Raw genomic sequence first — 17,194 nt, 5'->3', positions numbered from 1 at the left:
AGTTATGATCTCTGACAGCAACTCAGATACACGTAGTAAAACCACACAGAACTCGAGTGTGTGATTCAGAGCCTGCAATCATCTCCTGAGGGAGAACCTCCACCCTGCTCTACCCGGGTGAGGGGTGCAAACCCCAGCTGTGCCTCGGGACACCCAGCTTCCCTGCACTCTCACTCCCTCACGAACCTCCTCTCTCCTCTCCGTGGCATGGTCTTCCTCTCTGAGCTGAGGATCAGACACCGACCCCTTTTACAAAGCGCTGAAATCCAGCCAGGTGCTAGGGAAGGGGAGAAACGTAAGGAGCTGGGGCTTCCCAGGGGAGCTCATCCCTTCAGCCAATGCCCACAGAGATTACTAGGTCAGACAACTGGTATTTTGAGCTGGTGAGAGAATGAGTGGATTACTGGCCCACTGCTGCAGAGATCTGAACGTACAGTAGTGTACAGAGCCAGGCCCGTGCCAGGCGCAACGCTGCTTCCTCTCCCCAAGCTGCCAGCTTCTGTTTTTGCAGTATCCCAACGCAGATCGTCTCATCAGAGACCACCCCTCCGAGGTGACAGTGGCAGCACCTACCGCTCCAGCACGGTTTCTCCCAGAGCTTGCAGATCCCTCCCTGAGGAGAGCAGACACGACCTCCATCAGCGCACAGTCTGCGTTGGCATCCGACAGCATGCCCCCGGCGCAGGAAGGCTAACGCAGCCGTCTGCGGTTCCGCAGTGCCTCCTGGGGACGGGCAGAGCCTGCGCTCCGGGAGCTTTCACACCTGCCACACACCTTCTCGCAACATCCCAGACGGCACAGCAAAGCTGTCACCCATCACAACACAGTGCTGATCTCGCCTCCTACTGCTTCACCCTCACAAACTGACAGAAAGAAACTCTCTAAGTGCTGGCATATATCCTCTCAACTCTTTTGCTTTTCTGCTTTAATTCAGGCTCAAATACCCCACTGAGCTCTGGGACCGGCAGGATGTATTCTAATACATTCAAACACAGCCTGTGTCTTCTCTACTGGCAGCTAGAACCTGCTCCTGAAACATCCAGCAACAGCAAAGCAGTTACGTGGTGGACAGAACACTTTACGCAATTCCTGTTAACAACTCCAACCCTTCAGCTCTAATAGTCACAGTTCATGCTTTACGTCAGCAGCTGGGGTACAGGAGAGCAGAGCAACACTGAGTGCTGAGGAGGAATCGCTCTTTGGAAGCAAACCCCTACCATGTATTCAGAGCTTCTGCTACCATAGAATGGAGGAGGCACCTAGAGACGTCAGCAGCCCCGTAACACTCCCCCACTCTTACGCAGAGGTAATACCAAAAGTATGATTAAAACTGTAGTCAACTATCAGCTGGTAATTCTCCACATTGCTTGGCATTTCTGGAGACAAACAAGTGGCGATAACTCTGCCTGCCTCTGAGCTGCTCAAGAGAGGCCAGAACAGACTGTCACAACACTGAATCACAAAGAAATCCTGGCACCTTTCAACAAAAGACTGGCTGAAGGGGAGGGGGAACAAAAGCTATTGAACCCAATCCCAGAGGGATGGAGGAAGAGCACCTTCCCACAGTTCCCGGGCCATATGCACATATATGGATATATAGATATATAGATAATAAAGTTATAAAATTTGATCAAAATAAAACCAGTAAATGTACAGCTTGAAAAACAGCAATATCACAGTGCATCAATGTCATGAGAAAGTCCCGTGTTCTCCCCCTGCATGAGAGCGCAGCCTGCCACGTTCAGAAGAGCGCCCGTGGGAAGCAAGCCCTCCAGCCTGCTCGGCTCGCCATGGGCGAGAGTCATCACCCCATGTTCCCGAACAGGTTTTTGTATTTCTGCAGTCAGTTCTCCATAGCAGTGGTAGACAGGCAGAAACAGCACGAGAGCAGGCTGCTCCGTCTGCAGGTTAGTCGACATACCGTCACCAGGCACCAGAGATCCAGAGTTGCTCTTAAACTTCCCCATGCTCTGGTGCCAGGCTCGTATTTACTTACTTACAAAATAAGTGACAAAGTGAAGAAACTCAGGGGACGCTGTGAGAGTGGGACAAGGGCTGAATTCGGATCACGGGGGACAGATTGACCCTAAGAATCTTCTGTGCTCTCCTCCTCACTTCATCGTCAGAGGAAGAGTCGCCCACCTTGATGGCCCGGAATTTCAGCAGGTTCAAAGTGCTCTGAGCTCGTCGAGATTTATTTTGGATAGGAATGGTATTTGCTTTCTTCCTCTGCGGTGCTTCTCTTGACTCCGTAGCTCTTCTCTTCTTCTGCCCAACGCTCTCACGGTAAGTGCTGCTGTCCTTCCACTCTGTTTTCCCCACCAGAGCTTCCTTATCTTTGATTTTCAGGGTCTTGGACTGTGCTGCTGTGGTGCAGCCCTGGGATGAGCTGCCTGTGACTCTCCCATTGAGGACTCCCGAGGCTTTGCAAGCATTGCTCTCCTGCAGCACTCCACCCTTTGGTCCCTTCAGAAGATTTAAAGCAAGGGTGGCAGAATCCGGGGCTTTCTTAATCAAACGCTTGTAGCCCTTACCTTCTGTTATTTTAGTGGTCTTGCCTGAAGAAAACTGCCTCGGTGTACTCGAAGCCTTGAGGAGTTTAAGGTCCGAGGGTGAGATCCCAAGACGCCCTTGTGTGTACTTGGACTCCAAACAGGGCACGGTAGTTTTCAGTGGCACCAGAGCTTCCAGAACTACTGACAGTCTCATGGCTGGATACACGTCAGGATACATGCTTGTAGGGAAGCCCACTGCTGCGGCCTTGGACGTGCCGGATCTTGTTTGCTTCAAGGAGCTCAAGAGGAGATTTGTGGAATCCCCTTTAGAGACAGGCTGAGTGGACACTTTCGAAGAGTTCACCGAAACACTGGTGGGCGAAGCAGACACCTTTGCCATGGCTGCGGTGTTTCTAGCCGGAGTCTTAGTGGGCTCGGCGGCATTGGCGCAGTTGTGCAGGGTGGTCTCTTTAGTTTGACTAGGTGTGTCTGCCGTGCACGAGCTGTACCCGTACACATCCTTACTCCTCAGAACTGTGGGCTGATAGCCCTCCTCCTTCAGGCCCTGAATGAAGGCCACCAGCTGGGTCTCTGTGTCCGAAAGGTCCTTGGACATCGGGTTGAAGACTCGTAGGGCTTCCTCCAGCACTTTCTGTCCTGCAGAGGAAATTCTTGACCAGGAATGGACAGCTTTTTCTTCCACATTGTTCGCTGCAATATTCATGGCATTAGGCAAGCGGGTGCTTCAGGAAGGTCCAAATTACTGGAAAAACAACCCTTGACACCTCAAAAGGAGAGAGAAGATGGTTAGCTTACAGCAACTGAAATCATCTCACATTTTTAAGCAGGGACTTGAAGCCATTAAACCCAGGCATAGCTACTCACAAACATCAGATCAGATTCTGGGCATAACCGATGTTAGAAGCATCATCAAGAAAATCCCGTCACTGATTTATCTCTGAAGTAAAACTAAAACATCTCTTGCAGAAATATCCTCAAACCTAAACAAAGATTTCAGTCAATCCCATCCAACCCATCCGAAGATGAAGGGTTCCAATGGTTTCATCGTTAAAATCTGCAGCTCATTTCCAGTTTGAGTCCTACACGCCCCAGCTTTGGGTAACCAGATCTCACTTTCCTTTGGTAAAGCAGCCCTTCATTGAACCTGCTCCCTGCGCACGCACTGAAAACAGCATGATTGAGCCATCTCAACACTAAGCAGCCTGAGGACCTCAAATCTATCCCAGCATCATGTTCAATTTTCCAGCTTCCTAATTGATTCTGCTCAAAAATTGATTCTGAGTCCCTGCCAAAGCTGCAGCACCCTCCTGAAGACCTGACAGCAGAGCTGGAGGCTATTTCAGTTGTGCTTCATTGATGCTGAACGCTGTAGCAAGGCAATACCACTCCTCGCTGCTCCCTTGTTTGAACAATGGTCTGCAACTTGCTGTCACAGCAAACTGGTGTTGATCCAAGGGCACTCGCTGCCAAGTGAGGAGGAAACAGGAAATTCAAGCAGGGCGGCATGAAGGAAACACACATCACCAGGGCCAAGTGTACAGTGACCTGAGGGCAACACTGGGATCGTGCTCAGGGCACTACACAGCTGTCTGCCTGGGACAAAAGCACTAATTATTGCTTTAAATAAAAAACAGGCACTGAAGAGCAGTCCAGGCGGGACTTTTTGATACACCTGGGCGAACCCCAATCCTCTCATGCTGAGCTGGCGGCCTTGCCAGCTCCGCAGCTGGACACTGTGGCAAGAAGTCACAAAATCTTTAGCTTCGTTGATACCTCTCAAAATAATGAGGATTCAGCAAAAAGTCCTTTTCAGGGAAATGTGGAAGGTGTCAGAGATACTATTAGAGAGAGCAGTGTGCAGGCAAGAAAGCTGTGATGGAAAAGTTAGCGCTTGAGCAGACAGAGCACGGAACTATTCCTGTCCGATGTTCCTCCCAGAACTCCAGTTTCACCACAACCCCAGAGCCTGGGAGTGCCAGGCCCGGGCCGCCGCCGGCTGCACAAGCAGGGAAGAGACACAAGCCAAAAGCAGCCACAGAAAGGGAAGCACAGGTCAGCGGGGGGGTAAGAGCCTCCACATGACAGACTAATCTCAGTCAAGTGTTCTGCAGACGTCACAGCAGAAGAGGGATTTGGAGGAGGATAATGCAGTTGTTCTGCGACAGGCGGGGGATCTCCCACGGAGGAGGAGAGGCAGGCAGGGAAGTGCTCCAACAGAGCCACAGCTGGCGTCATTGGCCAGCGGTGAGATTTGACACCTCCATAGTGAACAAGCAGCAGCAGGCACAGCAAAGCCAGCAAGGATGTAAAGCCTCATCCTGATCTGGTAGAGAGAAACCAATGGAGAAGCACAAGGAACAACATGTGCTCAACAGGCTGCGAGATGGATCATCTTCAGGCTGCAGCAAGCCCAGGAACTGCTAGGACACCTTAGGGGGTATTCTGGTGTTGGAGAGGCTGTGACATCTCATCGGGGACAGGACATCTCAACATCGATCCGCTCAGTCTTGTGCAGCGCAGTGCAAGTTGTAGGAGCGAAAGCCGGCCACAAGCAGGGACCCCCCCCAGCCTGTCCACCCAACAGCAAGTTCCCTCACTTGACGCCCTACCAGGGGACGTGCCCTGGCTGAAGAGCCACGGGGCCAGCGGCCCGCAGCGCTCCTGGCACGGATGCAAGCATGGCGCTGGCAGGACCCTCATGCAACGCTCGCTCGAGCGATGCCAGCGCCGGTCTGGAGGCCCGGCTGTCCGGGCGCGGAGCTCGAGGGAAGCACTCTGCAGTGCTTCTCCCGGCGCACCGGAGAAGCAAGCCGGCTGCTGGCAGGGCCGAGACGCGGGGCTGGGGCGGCCTGTGCAGACGGAGGCTGCCGCGGAGACCCAAGAAGGGCTCGGCGCGGGCCGCCGGGGCGGGCAGCCCCCCCCGGCTCGGCCTCTCCTCCTGGCCCACCCCTCGGTGGAGGCGATGCCCCTTCCCGAGCGCCCGTCCCTCGCTCCCCTCGCAGCCCCGCCCCCAGGCTCGGCCCGCCCGGTAAGGAGGGACCGGCGGGAGCCCTGGCCGGTGCCCTCCCTACGGGGCTGCGGGGAGGTGATTGGTGCAGACAGCGGGTGCGGCCCCCCCCCGTTCGGCCCTCGCCGGCTCCCGGGCCCGGGGCTGGGGGGGAGGGGGGGAGAGGGCGGGGGCCGGGGCGGGGGCCGGGGCGGGGCCCTCAGCGCCGCGGCTCTGCCTCCAGCGCCCGGGGGCCACCCCACCGGGAGGCTCGGCAGCGCCCTCGCCCGGGAGCGCGGGGCCCGGGCACCGCCGGCCCCAACCTACCGGCCGCCGCTAGACCCGCACCCGCCGCTGCGCTGCGACCGCCGATCCAACATGGCCGCCCGCGGAGCGCCGGAAGCACCGCCTACTTCCGCTTCCGGCTCCCTTCCGCCGGCCGGGACCACGCCCACAGCCACGGAGCGGGTTCGGCCACGCCCCCCACCCGCGGCGCCCCGGCCACGCCCCCGGCCACGCCCCCCGTCGCCTTCGCCGTGTCCTTGGCAACGGCGGTCGGGCCGCCGGTGGCGGGCGGTGCCCCGCGGCGCAGCCCCGGGCCGGCAGGGGGCGCCGGCCGGCGGAAGCGGCGCGGGCGGAAGCGGCGCCGTTTCCAGGTAACGGCGGCGCGGCCGGGGCTGGTTCCGGTGGCGGGGCCGGTTCCGGGGCGATGAGCGGCGGGGCCGGTCGGCGGCGGCGGCTGGTGCTACACGTGGACCTGAACAACACGGTGGTGGCGGCGGACGCGGTGTCGGGGCAGGGCCCGCGGGCGGCGCTCAACACCTTCCTCAGCACCGTCACCTGGGGCCGCGCCGGGGCCGCCGGTGAGCGCCGGGGCCTGCGGGGGCCGGGCGGCGGCGGCGGCGGCGGCTGAGCACCCTCCTCTCTTGCAGGCGAGTGGCAGTGGGCGAGCGACCGCCCCTCCCTGGGCCCCCCCTGCCCCGGAGCCCTCAGCTACTACAGCCGCCACGGCCGGGACCCGGCCTTCACCGAGGCGGGCCCGGGCCGGTGCTTCGGCGGCCTCCACGCCCGCCACCTGCAGCTGCTGGAGTGGCCGGGCCGGCCGCACGACGTCTTCTCGGTGCAGGGGGAACCCAGCAAGCGCTACCACCTGATCCTGCCCGCCTTCTTCCGCCTCCTGGACACCCTGTACCGGGAAGGGAGGACGTTCTCCGTCGTCTTCAGGACCTTCGGCACAGACCTGCCCCGAGCCCTCCGGGCCGTCAGCTGCGCCCTGGCCGGGCAGCACCCCCAGTTCCCCACCCTGCGGGACGTGGCGGTGAGTGGCACCCCCGGGGCCCGGCATGCTGGAGAAGGGCAGCCGGATGGCCTGCACAGAGCTCCCTGCGCCAGGCTGCTCTCGAGCCGCTTAGCTGGCCTGCTTTCCAAAGCGGAGAGGAAACGCAGCCAGCCTCTTGGGATGAAGCTGTTAGCCGGGGGGGAGCACGTGTGCCTGTGGGTCCTGCGTGGGAAAGGTCTCCTCTTGGGGTATCCCGGGTCAGACAGAGCATTCCCTCTCCCAGAGAGGGGCCACCGCAGCAGAGCAGGTCTCCCTGGCTCAGAGCTGATCGCAACCATGCTCTCCCCCCGGCAGCACACCAGGCAGGAAAGCTGGGAACGAGCTTCAGAAGCTGCTTCAGTTGTTCCTCAGAGCGTTGATGGGGAACAGAAGTTAAAACGGGGGCAGCATGCAGCTAGGAGGTCATTCCTTTCCGTCCCTGGGGAGGGGATGATTTTTGGTTGGGGGGGGTTCCATTCCTCCTCTTGTCTTCTCCCCAGCACCATCCTCCCACCCTGCAGTGGTGGGGAGTCTCCACGCTGCTGCTTGGTGTCTCTGCTAATGCACGAAACAACCTGTCTGCTTTGGAAACCTTTCCTCTCCTGGTTTCTGCCGTCCTGCAGCTCCCTGTGGACCTCAACCCTGGCCAGATACGCTGCAGCAAGCGAGAGGTGGTGCTGACAAGGGGAGCAGAGCGGCTGGCCACCCGGGAAGATGGAAGAAAGCTTTATGACTACTTCAGCTCCTTTGAGGGAATTGGAGGCTTCCAAGACCACTTTGACTGGTGAGAAACAGGGCACTGAGGAAGTGGATGGGGCATTTTCTTCTCTCCTGTGATTCTCTGAGCTTCTGCCAGTCTGGGATAGCTCCTAGTTTTGAGGTCTTTACGTTGCTGGGGACCCTATCACTTATGTGTTCCCAGTTTTGCCTGTGGGCAGCCTGGTGGGGCTCTTGCATTTTTCCTGAGGTCCCCATCTCCTGATGTACCTCTTGCTTTTCTCCAAACACCCCCTGATTTGTCATCTTGCTACAAAATGCCTCTTTCCCAGGAGGCAGCAGCGGGCAGAGGGACAGGATGGTCTCCATCCCGCTTCCCTGGCTCAGATGTTGTTGCCCTGAGCCCTCAGTGCAGCCTGGCCTGCCTTTACCTGAGAGCTGTCACCCTCTCCCTCCCCTGATTGCTCCTTGTCATGCTTGCTATTTCAGGTGGGCCAGAAATCAGTTCTCTTCCCGGGGTGGGAAGCCCCTGTGGATTGACCCCCACGATCCCAGCATTCACCACATCTTCATTGATGACAACATCCGGCTGGACGATGAGGACACCATTGTTCATCCCCAGGTAGGCGGCTGAAGGCCCCTTCGGCACCAGCTGCCTGCGCTGGGGGGTGTCCCCGGTGAGGTCAGGCACGTTTTGTCCCCTTTGCATGAGCAACAGCCTGCAAAAGGGGGATCAAGGTGCAGCCCCGGTGTCACTGCACCCCACGCCACCACTGTCGGTGGCAGCGATGCTTAGGGCTGCCAACAGGGAGGGTGAGATCGGCCATGAGCAGAGAACAGCAGGTGCTGGCTGCCTGCTCTCACTGCTGAGTGCCTCTGCTCCGCTGGGGTGAGTCAGCCCTGCTCCCGGCAACAGCGGCAATGGTGGCAGGCCGGCCAGCTTCAGCATGCGGCCGTGGCCCATCTGTGGCACTGAATCAAAAGGGCAATGTTTGTGGCAGAGCATGCTTGGAAAAAGGGAATGTTTATGCAGACAGAAATGTGCCTGGCAGTTGGACAACTGTCCATCCTCGAACAAGAGCTGCAGATACACAGGCAAGCCTGAACCCCTGCCTGTTTCCACCCAGGAGGAGACAGCTCGGGGGAGGGAAATGGTTGGCAGCATTTCCCAGGCAGCTGGGGAGTGGCGAGGGATGGGATGCTCGTGGATTTGTAGCTGGTGGCAGTTGTTGCTGCCTGGAGCAGACCTGTCAGGAACAGGCTTTGGTCTGTGCTGTACCTGATTCAGGGGAGTTGCTGCGGACGGCTCTGCTGAGAGCCCGAGGCCCCTGCACACAGCAGATCTCTGCAGGAGCCAGAGCATGGCTCATGCAGCTCCACTTGCTGCAGTTCAGCCCCAGGCCGTTTCCCTGGTCAAGGAGTTCCTCCTTTCGCCATCTGTAGCGGGCATGGCTGGTCAGTCAGGGTGCTCCGCTTGTCTCAGGGCAGCTGTACAGCCAGCCCCAGGGCTCCCCCCACACCAGATCAGACAGATAGGATCAAGTTATGATGGCAGCAGACCTTGCTGGGGTCTGGGCAGCAGCCGAGCATCTCGCCAGCAGGGCTTATCACCACTGCCGGGACTTTGCTGTCCTGCAGCCAGGATCAGGAGGTTGGATGCCAGCTTCCCCTCCTCTTGTGTCACCAGCTCTGCAGGGCTGTCCCCGTGTCAGTGATGGTGACAGAGCAGCGCTGGGAAGGAAACAGATTGCCAGGTGGCCTTAGGCAGAGCCATGGTAAAGATCAGAAGGTGAAGTCCCTCCTGTGTGACAGGCTGTGGCAGCTAAAGGAAGAGCTGTTGGCAGAGGTTTTCCTGGGGTCAGCTGCTCCACAGAGCCATTTTCTTCCAGCTGCGTGGCATGGCCTATTCCTTAGGGGAGTCCCAGCCCCATGTGTGACAAGCTGGTTCAGAGCCAAAGGCGCTTTCTGGGAGGGAGGGGAAATCTGGAGAAACTTCACTTTCTGTTGCTGGAGTGGAGATGGAAGTCCCTGCCCTCTGCCACCGACCCACAGCCAGCGTGAAGGTGCCTGGCCGAGGAGGAGGGCAGGGTGCACCACAGGGTGCATGCGCTGCTGCCAGGCTCTGCACTCATGCTGGGCACAGCCCTGGCGCTGCTGCCGGCGGAGGGTGCGAGTGCTTCTGTGTGCTGCTCTCTCCCCTCAGGTGTTTTCGGAGCGGGGCAGCAGCAGCCCCAGGCGTGCTCCCACCTCGGAGCTGTATGACATTTGCTTGGTGCAGAATGACCTGCTGGAGGCCATTGCCGACGAGGACTATTTCCTGCGCTGTGTGAGGAGGTGCGAGGAGAACTACGACCGCTACCTGGCCTGCACGGAGAAGGACACCCCGAGCCAGCGGTGGGATGGATAGTGATGCTTCCTCGCAGGGCTGAGGGGCTCTGGACTGGGACACCCCCTGCTTCCTGTTGCATGCAGGCAAAGTCCCGGGCCGGGCTCCTGCTTCAAGCTATCCTCTCTCCGATGTGTGACATGCTTTTGCAGTCCTACCAGGAGCCTCCGTGCCTGTGCACAAGCATCCTGGGAGCTTGTGTGACAGGATCCCTGGAGAAAACTGCCTTCCTTTCTTTGGCAGCGCTATGGGGAGCTGCCTGCCTGGCTGGAGCCCCTCTGCAGGCAGCACTGCCCATTTTGCCTGCTCCTGTGTGAGGGCTGGGACTCATGGTGCCCCTCCGCTCGCCAGGCAGGGCCCTCCTGCCGCAGCAGTAATGTAAGCAGCCACACAGTGTTCACGCCTCCCTTCCCACTCCTACACCGGTGGCTGGTGCGGAGCAGGTGCCCAAGTGTCATTTGTGCCGTGGTGTTCTCCTTGGCAGAGCTAGCGGTGCTGTGTCACTTCTGCCTGTTTTTAAAGCAAACCTTTTTAGCTTGTTTCTGGTGTGAGTTTCCTGCCTGCCTGTGGCTCTGCCTGTGCTGGTGGGTGGAAAGCGCTTTTCTCGGCGTGTTCAGTTGCAGGGCTCAGCCAAGCAGGGACAAAAGTGACAGTAGAGGGTTTGGCACCCGTGTGCACCTTCCTGATGCTGTTGAGAGACCCTGGCAAGGTCTTGCTCAGAGTGGGGCCGAGCTCACACTCTGTCCCCGGCAGTCCCGTTGTGGTGACGGGCAAGGGGCTCCTCTTCACTGCAGGACGGTGGCTCTTCCACTCCGTGAGCCCGGTGCCGGGGCGGTACCGGCAGCGTGCAGCCAGGGAGCACGGAGTCGGGGGCCCTGCCGCCGGCTGCCGCCGAGGGGGTCTCTCCAGCCCCTCTTCCTGCGGCGGCTCCGTCCCGGCCGGGTGAACGGGGCAGGGGCACGGCGGGCCGGCGGTACCGAGGGCCCGGCGGGAGGACCGGGCGGAGGGGAGCGGGGCCCGGCGGGGGGGGTCGGGGCGGGCACGGCACCGCCCCCGCCAGCAGCGGGCGGGCCCGGCGCGGGCGGCGGCGCGGAGCGGCGGGGAGAGCAGCGGAGCGGGCGGAGAGGTGAGCGCGGCCGCGGTCCCTGCCCCGCTCCCGGTAGCGGGGCGGCGCCGGGCGGGGAGCCCGGGCCCGGCGGAGCGGCGGTCCGGGGAGGCCGGGGGGGGGGGGTGATGCGGGGCTGCGGGCGGGAGCCCGGGGAGCGCCGGTGGGTGCGGGCTGGGCAGTGGGAGCCGCGGAGAACAGCGGTCCGGTGGTTGCGGGCTGCGCGCCGAGAGCAGGAGCTTCGGCGGGTCCGGGCTGTGCAGCGGCAGCCCCGGGGAGCGGGAGCCTCGGGGGGGTACGGGCCGTGCACCGGGAGCCCCGGTGGGTGCGGGCAGAGAGCCCCGGGGAGTGGGAGTCCCCGTGGGTGCAGGCTGTGTACCGGGAGCCCCAGGGAGCAGGAGCCCGGGGTGCGGGAACCTCGGGGAGCGGGAGCCGCGGTGGGCGCGGGCAGAGAGCAGGAGCACCGGGGAGTGGGAGCCCGGAGGGGGCGGGCAGGGAGTCCCGGGGTGCGGGAGCCCCAGTGGGTGCGAGTGGGGAGCCCTGGGGAGTGGGAGCCCGGAGGGCAGGGAGCCCCAGTGGGTGCAGGTGGGGAGCCCTGGGGAGCAGGGGGCTGTCGCACCGCCGAGGGGAGCTGGCTCGCTGGGGCCGGGGGGGCAGTGGGTGCCTGGGCGCTGACTTGGGTGCTCTCCCTGCAGGAAGCAGTGGGCAGAGCCGGGCCAGCGCTGAGCCGGGCCGGATGGGTGGCACGGCAGGGCCAGGGCCCGGGGACCCCCGGGGCGGCTGAGCCGGCCCATGGCGGCGGGCGCGGGCGCCTTTGCGTGGGCCGCCTTCCCCGCCATGCCCACGCGGCGCGTGTACTGCAGCGCCGTGCACCGCGACGGGCAGCTCTTCGTGCTGGGTGGCTGCGGGGGCGGCGGGCGAGCCCTGGGCGCCGCCGAGGTGCTCGACCTCCCAACCCAGCGCTGGACCACGCTTCCACCGCTGCCCACGCCACGGGCCGGTGCCGCTGCCCTCGCCCTGGGCAAGCAGATCCTGGTGGTGGGCGGCGTGGACGTGGCGCAGAGTCCCCTCGCCTCCGTCGAGGTCTACCATGTGGATGAGGGCAAGTGGGAGAAGAAAGCGGCGCTGGCTCAGCCCTCTATGGGTATCTCAGCCGTGCAGAGAGGTGAGGGCTGGGGATGGTGCTCGGCTGCAGGTACCTCTACTGTCCAGACAAGCGGGGATGCAGGGGTTGGGGATGCTGAGGTGGGATTTGAATCCTGCTGCCGCTTGGGATGCAGCACGAGGCTTTCACCCAGTAGCCAAACTTGCCACTTGATGGCAGGGTCCTACTCTTGCCCCAGCAACACTGTTGCAGCCCAGGGCTGGGCGATGGGGAGCCCCTCTGGGCACAAGAGCCTTCCCCAGCTGCCCTGGCTGGGAGCTGTGCCAGGGTGGCCAAGCACCCTGCTCCAGCCCAGCTTGGCGTGCTGTGCACCGAACACATTGTGATTCCTGCCCAAACTTTGCTGAGCAGCCTCCAAGCCTTGGCACAGCCAGGCGGCCCGCATGCCAGGAGCCAGGGTTGGTCCCCATACATGGTGCCCATGTCTGCTCCCTGGCTGAGGATGCCATGGCATGTCCCCAAGCTGCAGCAGGGTGGGCAGGGCAGAGGGGACGGCAGGGCAGCGGTGGGAGCAGGCAGGGGTGCTGTCTGCGCCGGGAGCGGGAGCAGGATTTGGCAGCATGGCTGTGTTGCCATGGTGTCTCCAGGGAGATGGTACTGCCGAGAATAATTAGAGCCGATGGCCTTGTGCTCCTCTCTGCGCCTGATGGATGGGGTGGAGTGGGGGGTGAGAGGGTCCCAGCGGGGTCGGGGCATTGCTGGGCTTAGGCCTGGCTGCACGCACCATTCCCCGGCCACCCTGGAGCAGCAGCTGGCCGTGGGGCTCGGCAGCGCCTGTGCTGCCTGCCCTGGAGGGCACAGGGACTCCCAGCCCTGCAGCACTGCCCACAGACCCCCAGCCTCACTGCAGCCTCTTTTGCAGATGGGGCCATCTACGCGCTGGGGGGAATGGGTGCGGACACCTCTCCCCAGGCACTGGTCCGTGTCTACGAGCCAGCGAAGGACCACTGGCAGCCCCTGCCCTCTATGCCCACCCCCTGCTACGGGGCCTCCGCCTTCCTGCAGGGCAACAAGATCTTCGTCCTGGGTAGGTGCCACCAGGGAGATCCGAGCATCCCCCTGTGCCCCTGCCCTCTCCCTCCGCTTCCTCCCCGGACCAGGGAGTGACGTAGTGCACCCCAGGGTGGCTCTGTGCTGCCCTTCCACCCCAGCACTGCAGCCGGCAGGCCCCATCCTGCTTGCTGAGCCCACCGATGGTGCCGGCTCGGGGCACTGGCAGCCGCAGTGTCTCGTCTGTGTGCAGGGGGCCGGCAGGGCAAGCTGCCCGTCACCGCCTTTGAGGCCTTTGACCTGGAGACAAGGAGCTGGACACGCTACCCCTGCGTGCCCAGCCGCCGCGCCTTTGCTGCCTGTGCCATGGTCGATGGTGTTGTCTTCAGCCTGGGGGGGCTGCAGCAGCCGGGGCCCCACAACTTCTATTCCCGTCCCCACTTCGTCAACACCGTGGAGATGTTCGATCCTGCACAGGGTGAGCTCCATGTCCCTAGGTGGGGTGGGAGTGTCCCCTGTCGGTCCAGGATGCCTCCCTGGGTCTTGGTGAGGGGTGTCCATGCCCGAGGGACATGGTTCATCCAGACACTGAGCATCAGCTCCTTGCACCCATGGCGAGTCCTGCCCTGTGCTCCCTGGCCCTGGGAGCCATTTGCCCGGGGGTGTCCTGGCCTCGGTGTGTGGAGAGGAGCCCCAGCAGGCGATGCTCATACCCTTTCACCCCCAGGTGCGTGGAGCAAGCCGAGCCGTGCCATCCGCATGAGGGAGAAGAGAGCCGACTTTGTGGCCGGCTGCCTGGGAGGAAGAGTGGTGGCTGTGGGTGGCCTTGGTAATGCTGGGCGTAGGCACGTGGCTGTGTTCCCATCCCTGTCCTTTGTGGCACATCAGTGACCTGTGTGGCAGTGGGGAGGTCGGCTGTGTAAAACCATGGGGCTACTGCAACACCGTCTGCAGCTGCATCCCTCCTGTGCCCCACAAGTGCTGGGGGGACCCTACTGCCCTGCCCCACAGGCTGCCCCCACTGAGCAGCTTGCCCCTTTCACGGCCCCAGGCCAGGCCTTCCCCAGCTCACGTGCAGCGTGCTGGGCTCACAGCCCACGTCGGCTCAGCCCCGCCGCACAGGGCTGCAGCGCCTCATCCCTCTCCCGAGAGAGCTGGGGAAAGGTTAGCGCTGTCACTCAGCAGCGGGGATGCAGCGGGGGGGGCTGCCCGGGGAGCCTGGCGCCAGCCAGCACCCCCAGCCCTGCAGCGAGGGCTGCCAGACCCCACCGAGATCGCCCGGAGCAAGCTGGACCTCCTGCCGCAGGGCAGGAAGAGGTGATGGGGAAGGTGAGCGGCGCTGGCTGGGTCCCTGTGGTGTGGCGTTGCTTCTGAGCCCTGCCATGGCTGGAGCTGCCCTCCCTTCTGCCCCAGTGATGGCTGTGGTGTGCCGGCATGGGGGCAGAGCCAGCAGTCCGGCATCAGTGCCAGCTGCCCTCCCTGTGGGGATGCCGCTAATCCTCTTGTGCCCCTGCTAATTGCCTCTGGGATCACAGACCCCCCCGCAGCCCAGGGCTTGGGGACTGGCCACCACTGCGGGCTCAGGCTGGGGCATCAAAGGCACGTGAAGGGTGAAAGGCAGAGCCTGGGGTGCAGAGAGGGCTGCGGGGGGTCTGACGCCGTTCTGTCTTCCACAGGGAACCAGTCCTGTCCACTGGACTCAGTGGAAGGGTTCAGCCTCTCGCAGAAGAAGTGGGAGCCGCTGCCCCCCATGCCTACCGGCCGCTGCTCCTGCTCCAGCTGCCTGGCACCCAGCTTGCTCTTCGTCATCGGCGGGGTGGCCCAGGGCCCCAGCGGCGCCGTCGAGGCTCTGTGCCTGCGCGAGGTGCCCTGAGCGGGGCCCCGGGGCCCAGCCCCGGCCATGCACCAAGTGCCTGAAGACGGGGACAGGGTGTGTAAGCACCCATGCGTGCGGGTGACCCGGTTCCGGGGAGCTGCTGTCCTGTGACGCCAGGTGCCGGAGCAGCTGCAGTTTCTTGCCATGCTTCGGAAACCCCTGTCGGCTCCTGCACCGCTGTGGCAATGGAGCCAGGGGCAAAATCCTGCCTGGCAGGAAGGCCGCGGCCAGTGGCGCGGAGGGAGCGGTGGCAGCAGGACTGTCACTGGCCACGCTGCCCTGTCTGGCCCCGTCCGTGCTGTGGCATGTCCGTGCCATGTGTGTAGCAGTGAGTGCTGTGTCGTCGTAGACCCAGTCGATGTCTCATGTAGCACAGAGATGCCCGGTAGCTCAGTGCCTAGGAGGTGACTTAGCACCTCAAATAAATGAAACACATGGAATTTTACCCCACTGGAGTCGTGTCGTCCTTGGTTATCCTGCTCCGGGCAGGGACATGCCACAGCCTGTCGGGAAACCCCCTCCCAAGGGAGACCCTGGTGAGCCTTTCCTGGCTCGACCCCATGCTATGGGGCAGAGACATCTCTTGCTCCTTTCCCCACTGCCAGGGTGAGCGGAGCAATGCGATGTAGGGATCTGGCCCTCCTTTTGGAGAGGGAGAGCTGAGCAGTGGCTGCCCTGCCTTGGCACAGCCTTGCTCCTGCTTGGCCTCTCCTGTGGGCAAAGGGGCTGCAGGGAGTGAAGGCAGCAGCAGGAGAGCGGCTTTGTCAGAGGGAGCCAGGGTGCGAGAGAGGGCAGGGAATGGTGAGGGCTGTCAGGATGCTGAGAAATAAGATGAGATGCCTAGTGATGCTGGTGCTCATGGGCCCCATCCAGCACCACAGCCCTGTCTCAAAGGATTGAGCGTGGCTGGTGCTTGGAAGAGCTGGATTTGGCTGTGTCCAGCTCTCCCAGGCGGGAACACCGCATTTCCCGCTTACCAGCACTGGGAAGGGAAGGTAAGCTCTGTTACTGGTGGTGTCTGTGGGTGATGTTTAAGGGTGTACAGTGAGACTGGTGGGGGCATGAGCCCCCAACTGCCTGGTGCTGTGGGCTTGCCTGAGCCTCATTGGTCTTGGCTCCATGCAGAGTCACGCAGCCCAAAGCAGAGAGCGGCGGTAGCAGACGCAGACGAGGGATTCGATCTTTCACTGATATGACATTAGAAAGATCTCGCAGGTCCAGGTAAATATCAAGCACAGATGCCTGACCTTTTGGAAAAGGTAGCCAGTGCGATGCTCGGATAGGTAGCAGGGCCAGAGAGATGGGAAGATGAGTCCCAGCAGAGTGCGGCAGCATCCGGCACACTGCTGAGGCAGGCTGCGCTGTCTGCCGGGGGCGTCGCAGCATGGGGAAAGTTGGAAATTATTTAGAAAAGAGCATTCTGTGCTGGTTTTGGCTGGGATAGAGTTAATTTTCTTCAAAGCAGCTGGTATGGGGCTATGTTTTGGATTTGTGCTGAAAAGAATGTTGATAATACAGAGATGTTTTTGTTACTCCTGAGCAGTGCTTACCCAGAGTCAAGGCCTTTTCTGCTTCTTACCCCACCCCACCAGCAAGTAGGCTGGGGGTGCACAAGGAGTTGGGAGGGGACGCAGCCAGGACAGCTGACCCCAACTGACCCAAGGGATATTCCAGACCATATGGGGTCATGCTCAGCATGTAAAGCTGGGGGAAGAAGAAGGAAGGGGGGGAAGTTGGGAGCGATGGCATTTGTCTTCCCAAGTAACCATTATGTGTGATGGAGCCCTGCTTTTCTGGAGATGGCTGAACACCTGCCTGCCAATGGGAAGTGGTGAATGAATTCCTTGTTTTGCTTTGCTTGTGTGCATGGCTTTTGCTTTACCTGTTAAACTGTCTTTATCTCAGCCCACGAGTTTTCTCACTTTTGCTCTTTCAGTTGTCTCCCCCATCCCACCGGGGGAGTGGGTGTGTGGTGCTTAGCTGTCAACTGGGGTTAAACCATAACACAGTCGCCAGATGTTTTCAGTGTCGTTGCCCCATCACCTCCACTGCCCACCCAGCGCAGTGACCGTGGGGTCCATCCCTATGTCCTGCATGGCTGTTTGCCTGTGTTTTGGGAGGAACATCGTGGGATA

General features: G+C 61.4%; 3 protein-coding genes across 5 annotated transcripts; 2 read left to right on the top strand and 1 right to left on the bottom strand.

Moving 5' to 3' along the window:
• Positions 1-924: 924 nt before the first annotated feature.
• CCDC71 (coiled-coil domain containing 71) lies at positions 925-5,932 on the bottom strand. Of its 3 annotated transcripts, none has more exons than XM_052777646.1 (2): positions 5,830-5,932; positions 925-3,280 (listed from the first exon to the last, which is right to left on the bottom strand). In XM_052777646.1, the coding sequence occupies exon 2, from the start codon at positions 3,217-3,219 to the stop codon at positions 2,026-2,028; it is 1,194 nt and encodes a 397-aa protein (XP_052633606.1). In that variant the 5' UTR covers positions 3,220-3,280; positions 5,830-5,932; the 3' UTR covers positions 925-2,025. The 3 variants fall into 3 exon arrangements, with proteins under 3 accessions (XP_052633606.1, XP_052633609.1, XP_052633608.1); XM_052777649.1 differs by having other exon boundaries at positions 5,851-5,872; XM_052777648.1 differs by lacking the exon at positions 5,830-5,932 and adding an exon at positions 3,381-5,087.
• Positions 3,552-10,464, top strand: LOC128136360 (uncharacterized). The gene is made up of 7 exons (XM_052775757.1): positions 3,552-3,614; positions 4,455-4,580; positions 5,843-6,365; positions 6,435-6,820; positions 7,444-7,604; positions 8,027-8,159; positions 9,741-10,464. The coding sequence occupies exons 1-7, from the start codon at positions 3,552-3,554 to the stop codon at positions 9,942-9,944; spliced, it is 1,596 nt and encodes a 531-aa protein (XP_052631717.1). The 3' UTR covers positions 9,945-10,464.
• Positions 10,465-10,986: 522 nt separating this feature from the next.
• On the top strand, positions 10,987-15,504 carry KLHDC8B (kelch domain containing 8B). Its single transcript, XM_052777632.1, has 6 exons — positions 10,987-11,049; positions 11,724-12,193; positions 13,056-13,220; positions 13,437-13,661; positions 13,911-14,012; positions 14,860-15,504. Exons 2-6 carry the CDS (start codon positions 11,821-11,823, stop codon positions 15,054-15,056), a joined length of 1,062 nt encoding a protein of 353 aa, XP_052633592.1. The 5' UTR covers positions 10,987-11,049; positions 11,724-11,820; the 3' UTR covers positions 15,057-15,504.
• The last annotated feature ends 1,690 nt before the right edge of the window (positions 15,505-17,194 follow it).

Source organism: Harpia harpyja, chromosome Z, assembly GCF_026419915.1.
Source record: "Harpia harpyja isolate bHarHar1 chromosome Z, bHarHar1 primary haplotype, whole genome shotgun sequence".
NCBI classification, from domain to species: domain Eukaryota; kingdom Metazoa; phylum Chordata; class Aves; order Accipitriformes; family Accipitridae; genus Harpia; species Harpia harpyja.
Note: the sequence above shows the minus strand (reverse complement) of the source record. Positions and strands in the feature narration are given on the sequence as shown.

What these genes read in the sequence shown, in the direction of transcription:
- CCDC71 (XM_052777646.1), bottom strand. Translation starts at nt 3,219, where the DNA reads ATGAATATTGCAGCGAACAATGTGGAAGAAAAAGCTGTCCATTCCTGG.
- LOC128136360 (XM_052775757.1), top strand. Translation starts at nt 3,552, where the DNA reads ATGGTTTCATCGTTAAAATCTGCAGCTCATTTCCAGTTTGAGTCCTAC. An exon ending in AAGCACAGGTCAGCGGGGGG is followed by an intron (nt 4,581 to 5,842) that starts GTAAGAGCCTCC and finishes GGCCGCCGCTAG; the next exon opens with ACCCGCACCCGCCGCTGCGC. An exon ending in ACACCATTGTTCATCCCCAG is followed by an intron (nt 8,160 to 9,740) that starts GTAGGCGGCTGA and finishes CTCTCCCCTCAG; the next exon opens with GTGTTTTCGGAGCGGGGCAG.
- KLHDC8B (XM_052777632.1), top strand. Translation starts at nt 11,821, where the DNA reads ATGGCGGCGGGCGCGGGCGCCTTTGCGTGGGCCGCCTTCCCCGCCATG. An exon ending in CAACAAGATCTTCGTCCTGG is followed by an intron (nt 13,221 to 13,436) that starts GTAGGTGCCACC and finishes GTCTGTGTGCAG; the next exon opens with GGGGCCGGCAGGGCAAGCTG. An exon ending in GGTGGCTGTGGGTGGCCTTG is followed by an intron (nt 14,013 to 14,859) that starts GTAATGCTGGGC and finishes TGTCTTCCACAG; the next exon opens with GGAACCAGTCCTGTCCACTG.